At 35.6% G+C, this 10,768-nt stretch overlaps 1 protein-coding gene across 1 annotated transcript in view; it reads right to left on the bottom strand.

Annotated features, from left to right (window-relative positions):
* Window positions 1–10,768, bottom strand: part of GRID2 (glutamate ionotropic receptor delta type subunit 2) — a gene marked incomplete at its 3' end in the record, with an annotated part of 1,213,016 nt that overhangs the window by 366,700 nt on the left and 835,548 nt on the right. The window contains exon 8 of the mRNA XM_012807815.1: window positions 4,353–4,472. Within this exon, the coding sequence (XP_012663269.1) occupies window positions 4,353–4,472 (120 nt within the window). The remainder of the gene's footprint in view (window positions 1–4,352; window positions 4,473–10,768) is intronic.

Genomic DNA, 10,768 nt, shown 5'->3' with positions numbered 1-10,768 from the left:
AAAAAGTTTAACCATGCACTAACATTATAATTAATTTAAATGCAAAAACTTATTTTTCATTTAAATAAAGAAAAAATAATGCTGCCAAACTTACAGGAGCAGAAGGGAATATAATGGATTCTTATGTCAGTATGCACATTCGTTAAATACTTAATGAGCATCTATTATATGCCATGCATCAGGGGATAGCTGGGAACAAACAAAACTCCTATCTCAAGGAGCTACATGGTGACGGCAAACCCAACTATAAGAAAATTAATTAATTATATTTATATCTACCTAGACACATGTAAGAGGATTATATATATAATTACAGGCATACATAGAATATCCATTGTAGAAAGGGCTATATAAGGAATCATAAAGCAGGGTAATACAAAAAGGTATTTGTACCATTCTAGATATTCTAACATCAGAGTATAAATATGATGTTAGAGATAACATTTAATCCTTGCCCATCAGAAGGCAAGGTGGTTCTTTCCTCCTTCTAAGTACAAGGCAGCAATAGATTTCAGTTCATTAAAAATGGACCAAGACAATTTACATAATACGCTTTGCAAAAATAGTACATTGGGTTTCAAAGCTGTAGATTTTATAGTTGTGAATTTAAAGTTAGAGGACCTGAGTAAAGATTGTAAGAATATCTGAGAAACCATTGTACCTACTAGCGAAAATATCTCTGCTGTGCCATTTTATTTTATTAACTTATGAGAAAATGCCTTTATGAAGATACTAAGCATTACTATGCCATTAAGACTGGCTATGAAAGCAGCTTTAATATACTATGCCTAGCCTTATTTTCCTGTTTGTGATAAAGTTCAAAGACATTAAGTCTAGAGTATTAGATTTTAATGGTAAAAGTCAGTGTTCACAATAAAATGTGAACAGCATTGGCAAACCTAGCAAAGGAAAGAAAATTCAGACAAGCTGAAAAGCTATTATGTAGAATTTTTATTCTATGAATAAAATACACATTGATTCCTTAAAAGTAGAGTTAACTAATTTAATATTTACTTTTTATTTCTTCTTAAAATAAGTTTAGTATTAGATGATTTGGTAGAATGGCATTACTTAATTTTTTCTTGGAAATTCTGTATTTTAATGAAGAGAAACAAGAATAACTGTATTACTGAGCAAAGTTTAGGATGTAGAATATCTTGGTGATTTCAAAATTTGGCTTTGAGTTTTGCTTGATTTATCCTCAAGGATTCACAATATGCTCATACCCTGACTATACCATCTCCTGAATGAAACAACATCTTACATCAAAGTAAAAAAAAAAAAAATGTGAAAAATATCAAAGCAGGAAAGCTCTTCATGTTGATCACCAGCAGTGAAAATTAGATAATCTTTTTTGCATTTTCACCAAATTCAAAAAGATGAAACCTTCATTCATACAATGCCAGGATAGCGGAGACTAGTCCAAAATTTGGAACTGGAATCCCTGGTACATTTCACAGTCAAATCCTGAGCAGACACAATGCTGCTTAGTTTATGGGATCTGACAGGATCCCTGCTCCAGGTGATAAGGCTTCGGGCATTGTACACACTTAGCCACTGGCAGCAGAATAAAGACTGACAACTTGACAGTTCATCAACTGGAAAGCCATTTACTCTTGTGGAGACAAGGAGAAACTGGGACTGGAACTTTAATTTTGGACACACAGATAGTAAATCTCTATTGCAATTATTTGCATGGTAATGTTTTCCCTTGATAAGTACCTTAAAAACATTATTATATGTGTCAATGCTTGTATGAAGGATAGCCCCATTTATAGTTGAAGTTGGTGACCTACAAACTAAGTCATGCTCGTCTTAAAATTACTTGGGAGCCAGATTTGAAGTTTGATAAATTCTTGCCTTCATTGGTTCCTTTAGATTTTATACTTTGTTTCTTCAACCTCTCTCATGCCAATATCCTCAATCTCCCTGCCGCGTAGTACTGCTATCCAAAACAAAACAACACAACACACAACAAAACACAACCTGCTGAAAGCCCAAGCCTACATTAATTCAAATTGACACAGTCTGTTGAATGCTGCTAGACAAACACAACTGTGTAGATGAGTGCTATCGCAATCCCTTGATCGCCAGCCTCAAATGAGCCAACAGCCGTGCCTGGCGACTCTTCTATGCTCTCCACTCATCATTCTCTGGTTTGCCACGCCAGCTATGTGTATTTCAAAACTCTTTTTTCCTTTTTCCTCTTAACTCTTTCATGGTCTTTAAATCTCCAGCCTCACGATGTCCAATGTCTTCTATTACTTTTTCCCTCTTAGCGAATAATCTCACCCCCCACTCCTCCAGGAAAAGATAATCTATTTCTTAACAATTTCCTTAGCTCCCTAACACCAAATATGATTTTTTGGAGGGTGGGGCTGGCCTTGAACCCACCACCTCCAGCATATGGGGCCAGCGCCCTATGCTTTTGAGACACGTGCACCACTGCTAACACCAAATATGAAAACTTGCAAATATTCCAATATGTCCTTAACTGTCCCCCTCTCTCCCCATCTAATTCTTCATCCAGTCCTCTCTATCCCCTCTTTCTTTCTCCTGATCACCTTTCTTTTCTTTATATTCATTTTCTTCCACTCTACTGGCTTGGTCTGTGAGCCTTCAAATCTAGTGAAGTCTCTTATATTTTAAAACTTCTCCCTCAACCTCCCCAAGCCCTTGCATTACCACCCAAGCATGTGATCTTCTTACTCTTCCTTTTTACTTTGCTACTATTGCTATTTAAGTACATGGCATTTACATTCTACTGAGATCTCTCCCATCAATCACAGTTAAGTATAACATCTTTTAATGTACTGAACAACAGTTCAGGGGACTTCATGCTACTAACTCGTTTACGTTACTTAGGCCAGCAAAACTTTAGAAGGCAACCTCAGTGGCAAACATCAATGGAAACATAATTATAATTTTAAGTAAGTCTAATTTTACATAAAAATTTATATAGACACATATATCAGGAATTTATAGAGCTTTCTTAATCTGATCCAAGTTAATAAAAAAGAAAAAGAACAAAAACATTACATTTTGTAGTATACTGTTGAAATGTTTTTTCTGAGATTGATCACGATTGAAAAAGGCATACCACTATTACTTCCATTTGATATCATCCTAGAGGCCCTAATTGGTGCCCTCAGGCAAGAAAAAATAAAAGTGTAAAATTGCAAACGAAAAAATAAAAATTCTCATTAATTGCAGATGATAAGACCATTTGCAGAAAATTCACAAGAAGCTACAAATAAGCTACTAGTATTAGAAATCTGAGGAAGAGGCTTAAATACAAAATCAATATAAAATATCATAGTTATTCTGATATACAGCAATAATCAGAGAATGAAATTTAAGATATATTATGTTCATAGACTACAATTCCATCAGCAATACAAATCTTAGAAAAATGAACAAAACAATTGAGTATGTTTCCTAATCATACTAGTGGTTATTTCCTTTAAAATAATTCATCGAATTATCTTTTTGTAGAAGACAAAATAATGAATAACTCATTAATATAGTTTTAACTTCCTTCATACACATTTACTGAGAAAATTTTATTGCTGATTAGAATAACTCCTAACTTGATTTTGTTTAGGTTTTTCTGCATCTGATATCTCAGCACAAGAAAGAAATACCCACTGAAGACCTCTTACCCTTGACGCAATCAACTTGACACACTCAGAAATTCATATCATTAGCTCTGCATATGCATTCAATTACCTTAGGCTTTTCTCTACCAAAAATATATAAAATTAACAAATCCAAACCACAGAAAAGTCATTTCTCCACAGGCTTTTATACTTCTTGAGAAAGTTACTGTCCCCATATTTCATGAAACATCCTTTACTGACACTCAGCTTCTTACATTTGATCAGTAGTATACTGGAAGAGACCATTTTATGCAATCTATTTTTGACTTATTACATGACACAGGTAGAGATTGAAATACTGTAGCACTTTATAGCTGAGTTTCTATCTAACTATATGAAATTAAATTACCCAAGCTGATATTCTGATTTTGTGCATATTATAAGTTAAAACCAAGAAGCTATATACTGTATAAATATTAAATTTACATCATAAAAATATTCTTATTATTGTGAATGAAAGATGATGCCATTTCCCTAGGCAGGTATCAGATTTTTTTTTCCCCTTAATTATTCCAAGGCATATGTAGAATTTGTTACTTAATACCTCTGGCCTATCATACCAAGGCCTGATTCTTTCTCTCTTTAAAACTATACTGTGCATTTTCATTTATTCTGTGATCATGTTGTATAGAGAACAATCAAGAGAAACCACAGTATCAGAAAAAGCGTATTTATCAGTGTGTCTGCTCTTACTTTGCGAACGCCTCTGCCAAGCTCTTCTCCATAGTTGGTTCCAAGAATTTCAAAGTGGACATTGGGATTGCCTCCATTTTCTCCAAATTCTAGCTCTCCGGTCAACCCATTAACTCCACCCTAAAGAAGAGAACAGATGCTGGTGTTAAATTCTAGAAATAAAAACACAATAGTAATACAACGTTAAGAGGAAGTTCTATGAATTCTACTTCTATCTATAAAATAAGCACTGCAAGTATGCAATTAGTTTTATTTATTTTTTTCAAGTATGCAATTATTAATGGGCCATTTTTAGTACAGTTGAAAGTAATCTTAGAAATCACTTAATTCAATCTTGTCCACTTGCAGACAAAGAAATTTAGACCCCAAGAGTCAATAGCTGCTCAAAAGGACACCACGAGAGAACTGAGACTAAATTCCAGGCTAGAGTTTTTACCTCCTCACCTTGTGACTTACATGGGTCCATTAGCCAGAAAAATAATTGATTCTCAAGTGTGTAAAATCGACTCTCATGGCAAACTTCAATAATATTCTTTGCTCTAGCAGAAGTCCATTCAGATTTGAGCTAAAATCACACCTGGGAGCCTTAAAATCCATAGCCTCTAAATTATTAGACGTTTGTTTTCCCTTCTTATTTAAATATATTTTTCACATTAAAAGTAAAAGAAAGCCAACTTAGGTTTGAGAGCCAACTTAGGTCTGAAATCTCTTTTTGCTCTTAACTAACTAGCAACAGTGGATGTTGAGACTCACTGGGAATTTCCAAGCCTCATCTTTCCCTCAACATGACAGATGTGCACTTTTCCAACAGATGGCAATGTAGGTCATGTTTCTCTCTCTGTTGTTTATCATTCTTTTCTCAGTTTAGTTTATCAGCCTTCCTATTATTTAGGATTTTACAAATGAAAATCACATTCCGAGTCACTTCAATGCTAAAGTATATTTAACTTGAAATTCTGGCTTGTTAATAACATTTATTTGGGCAGCAAATTACCTCCGCTTGTGAATTGCTTCAATTAACATCTCTATGATGTTGCTTTTAAACACATCTCACTTGCCTTAACCTGTAACTCCATTTTCAGTACTTTTCTTTTTGGCTGGTATTATGCTGTCTAGTATATTTCCTACTTCATCTATGCCTTTTTACTTATCATTTGATGCTAATTTCATAATAGGAATTCAATAAACTAATGTTGATTGATGTTTTGCCACCTTAAACATTAATTTCACTAATCTACTTTATTTTTGTAACAGTAATAATCAAAAAAGTAAATCCTTGACCATTATTTCTTTATTATCCATCTACTACTCTCCTATCCAGTTTTATTAACACAAAGCCTATTGGATTTGCTATGCCTGCACTCTTTTAACATACGACATAGCTGACATGTCCTCGATTTCACCAGTGGCACCAGAATTTACTAGCAATGTAAACCCGGCTAAGTAATTTAATTTCTTCATGCCTCGGTTTCTGTATCTGCCAAATAGGAGAAGTAATAGTGCCTACGCCGAAAATTATTATGATTCTACTATAATACAAGTAAACAACCTAGAAGAGTGTTTGACATATGGTGAGAGCCTAATTAATGTTATTATCATTATTGTTACCCGCACCATTCTTTAACTCTTTGATGTTGGAAGCTTTCCATTCTCCTAGACATTGTACACATGGTCATGATTTTTTTTTAAAAGTGTACTGGATATCCAAAATTCATTAATAGACATGAATGAATACGAGATGGCTTCCAAAGACATTTCGTCAATATCCAACTCAGTTCCATTTCATTGATTAAAACGTGGGGAGATAAGAGTTAAAGCCGCTGTCTTGGATCTATTTGCTTCCTTTACTGATGTGTATAAGGAAGGGTGTGTCTAACGTACTTGTTAACCGGCACTCCAGGTTCCAGGATGATCAATTAGTAATATTAAATAAAAGAAACTAGTTATGTTCACTAGGAGGAAGAGTCTTTATAGATAAAACCTTTAGCAGGATATCACAGGCAAAGGAAATATTATACTGAATAATCCCAGGATTTATGGATTAATGATTAGTGGCCCCCTGGAAAATGTCCTGAAGCTTAATATTTTCTAGGGGAAACTCTGAGATCTTTTATAACATAAATGCTTCCTGGTGTGAGAGGTAAACGTGTGAAAACTTCCTTGGAGACGTCCATGTAGAACGTCTTGTAATCTCTCCCTTTTGTCTCTGTCCCTTGCTTGCCTGTATTTTTGGTAAATGTAACATATCTGATTCTTGCAAGTCTATTCAATCCTGTGTGTTATCTCAGTATTAATACCTTAAGCCATCCAATTATCACTTGAGATTTTGAAGATGGAGGTAAAAACATTGGATCTTATCTTTTTTAATATCTCCAAATGGTAAATACTATGGGAGTTGGATAACAAATATAGCTCATATAACTATACATAAGTGAAAACTATTGGTACTCAGAAATCTTTTTATAAGAGGTTTCCTGTCCTCAATCACCCACCTATCACAAAAATATCTCCTAATTATATCAGAATCCTAAATTTCTGTCTTAGTACTTCATTTCTGGGAGAAAGGAAAAAAAAATTCTGTGTATCGATACAATTGCTACATAGCATAAATATTATGCCCTTGAAATTTTTTAACATTTAAGCACTGGAATAACTGACGTTACATTATGTGTATTATTCCCAATTGATATACATATACCCACTCGGGCCATGGATTTATCCCCTGCTTGTATCTGCCACTGAGAGGCTCAGTGCACTTAACGTTGAACAAGGTACAAAAACCAATAAGTTGTGGGCCTTGCATTTAGTTTGTTGTGACCTCCATTTCCCTGGTTCACCTTTTTGACTTTGTAATTTATCTTCTTTATGCTATATCCTTAACGAGCTCTTGGCATGCATAATCAGTGAAACCTTCTCTCATGAACATGTCAGAGATGCTTGAGAGGTCAATATTTCAAGCAAATAAACCCTTTAATTAAAGCCCCTTGTTATCTCACCCAGACTTAACCTCTCTGATTTTTGATTGCGTTAGAAAATTCCAATGCTTTTGAGCTTTTTAAATCTATTCTCAGGTTAACCTTGAAAACAGAGCTTGGTAACAATGTGTACCGGCCAGGTTGTAAGGAATGGTTATTATCTTTGTGCATGCACGGTCACATTTTTTATCTCTTGGTGATAACAAGCAGGTTCTAAACAAAATAAGCTAATGGGACCTTGATAAAATAAGTAATGCCCATAACCGATTTCTAAATGTCCTTTAAATCAACAGGAAAAGTGGCCACCATAGTAAACCTTTTTTAAAATACCAAGTAAAATTAGTCTGAATTTCATCCTACCCACTCCATATAAAAATACCAGTGGACATCAAATATATAAAGAACAAAGAGAAAAAAAATAAAAGAGGAGAATCAAAGGTTGGGAATAATTTACCCCTGGATAATAAGGTTTTGAAAAGTCAAGGTTGGTTTTTCTCTCTATGCATCGGATAAGTTCGAAAAATGGTGAAAAGTATACTTTCTAAGGCTTTATTTCACTCTGTTTATGGGTCTGAAGGATTTTTTTCCTTTACTTGAAATTGAAAAATAACTTAGAGACACTTTTGGAGGATCATATGGAACATCGACTATTTACCATACCTGCCTGGTTTCCTGGTATATAGTCTTAGGTTCCTCGGAACCTATGGCCGTGCTTGGTAACCAAGGATACCTTGTTAAATAATCATGAGCCCATAAGGCAGTGAAGACACTAGAAGATGCCAGACTCGGCAGCAGGTCCTGATGCCGCTGTGCTTCATCAGTGTTATGTTTAGAGTGAAACATGCCCGATGGAAACACAACAGCACATTTTCTACGCAGCGAAGGTATACAGTGCTGGGCAGAAAAAGGCCAGGAGAAAGGATGCAAGAAGCAAAAATATGTATGTGACAACTTTAGGAAAATTTGAGTTGCCACATGAAATTTATGTATGTGTATATTTTTAGTATTAACATATGCATATATACACATGTTTTTATGTACATACACATATCCTCAAACAATATTCATAATTGAAGCTTGTAGCAAACTGGGAAGCGAATAGGACGCTACCATCATTTCGATAAAGCAGCCTCCATTTGAGGAGAAATCAAGGCCTAGACCACCAACTGAAACCTTCATCTTTTGCCAGGAACTGTATTTTTCCCTCTAGATGATGTCTCAGATGACATATGTATATCACGATGGGTTGCTCAAAAAATATCTGATGAGCTGAATTAAATTAAAATCCGTGCCCCTTTACTCACATGTGATTCAAATAACTGGAAATTGGAACATACGTTTTTGAATCTGAAAGAAGCCAGTACCACGGGTGTGAATGGCACGCACAAGTCCTCCGTGGCAGGGAGTTTATCTGCCTCTGTACTTGTCAAAAGCTACTGTACATTTCAAGTCACTACTGTTTGTGGTAAGTCAGATTAGGTTTTCCTAAATTCTCTCTTTCCTTCAGCTCTGTCAATTCTAAATGATACATCGTACTTTACACAAAAAGCAAACCAGCAACAACAAAAAGTACCCATTTCTCTAAGTATGTAAATTTTTAAAAAGTCTACAAAAGTAAATAATAACATAACGTATTAGAGTTAATTTTTCTCAAACCCTTAACCCAGGAAGCCCCATTTCCTTCGTCCCTTTGCTTATATACTTGTCTTAAATCACCACATCTGATTTCTATCCCCGGCATTTCCTCTTGGAGATATCTACTTCTATCCATGGCACAGTTCACACCCTTGCCAGGCCTCCTCTAAGCAGGGCATTAGTTTCTTAATTGGTCTTCTCTCATTGAGTTGGTCCTGGTCCAATGGCAGCTACAGAATGGGTTCTCCAATTGTCAACCCCAGGATAATCTGATCTTGTCACCACCCTGTTTATTTATTAATTTTTTCACCACTCTGTTTAAAAAACTTCAGTGTCGGGAGCTACCTGTGTCTCAAAGGAGTAGGGCGCTGGCCCCATATGCCAGAGGTGGCGGGTTCAAACCCAGCCCCGGCCAAAACAACAACAACAAAACCTTCAGGGTCACCTTAGCCCTCCAACGCGGTATAAAAACTTTAACAGAGTTTATCGACCCCTTGGCGATCTTTCCCCTTCTCTTGGCTGATGAGAAGCTGTGTCTCTATTCACTCTCTATTCTGGCCACCTTGGGCATATTTCAGATATTTAAATGTGAAAGAGAGGAAAGCTCCCTTCCCTCCAAGCCTCAAAACATACTATTCCCCCCATGAAACAATCTTTCTTCCTCATTTCTGGAATACTCTTTCTTTTCTCTTCTTGGCGATGCCTGCTCATGCTAAGCGTTTCACTTATCTGTCACTCTCAGGTCTAAGCAGGCCTCCCAGTCACATATTTTCAGAACAGTTGGTGTTTCCCCTTTTGTAGTGCAAATCGCACTTGTAATTATTTTTGATATTTCTATTTTCCTTCCCTACTCTGTGATCTCACAGTACAGCATATGGTAGTGTTCAATAAATATTTGTTGAATGAATAAATTACCATATAAAAATTGGTGTAATTTCAATATTTTTGCCATTGCAAAGAATATACTTTCAGATATCAACATATATCGAAATATCTCTGCTAGGTATAAATGTAGATCAACATGTATCAATATGATAAAGTATACTGGTACTTAAAGATCTGGGATATGCCACAGATACTGGTATTTGATATTTTCCCATATTGTGTTGAAATTATTATCATGAAGAATTTTACAGAAGTTGATCACTTAAGTCACAGTGGTATTTAAGGATCTATCAAATATTAATTGGCTTCCTCGCATATAACATATACAAAATGATCAGGATTTTATATGTAGTTATATTTTTGAATGTAATATTTTTCTTCTTTTTAATTAAACAAAAGAGATAAAGGTATTCTTTCCAAAATTCATGTCCTGTTTCATCCAAAAAATCTTTAATGTCTTTCATTTACCCCAAGTAACTTTTTTTTTCTTTCATTTACCCCAAGTAACTTTTTTTTGCAATTTCTTTCCAGGCCAAATAATTCTGTGTGTTCTGCATACTCTGCTTAACCAATAAACCTTTGGCATTGTGCACATGATTTAATCTACTGGACACGTCAGCTACAGTGCTCCTCCACCTGATAAATCCTCCTCTCATAGCTTTACATATCCTAAGCCTGCTCATTTTCAAGTTTCCATTAAGATGCTATCAGTTTCCCTTAAACATTTCTAATCTGTTTTGTAAGTTGGGCTCCCCAGGAAATAGCACTGCGGTGAGATTTGCTTATGTGCAGAAGGTTCCCTAAAGTGCTCCTGAGGAAGCACCTGCCAGGGACTGAAGGAAGGGGGCAGGGCAAAGCACCTGCCAGGGAGTGAAGGAAGGGGGAGGGGCAAAGCACCTGCCAGGGAGTGAAGGAAGGGGG

This window comes from Otolemur garnettii, unplaced genomic scaffold (genome assembly GCF_000181295.1).
Source record: "Otolemur garnettii isolate 467f Iridium unplaced genomic scaffold, OtoGar3 scaffold00076, whole genome shotgun sequence".
Lineage (NCBI taxonomy): Eukaryota > Metazoa > Chordata > Mammalia > Primates > Galagidae > Otolemur > Otolemur garnettii.
This window is presented reverse-complemented; position numbering and strand designations above follow the sequence as displayed.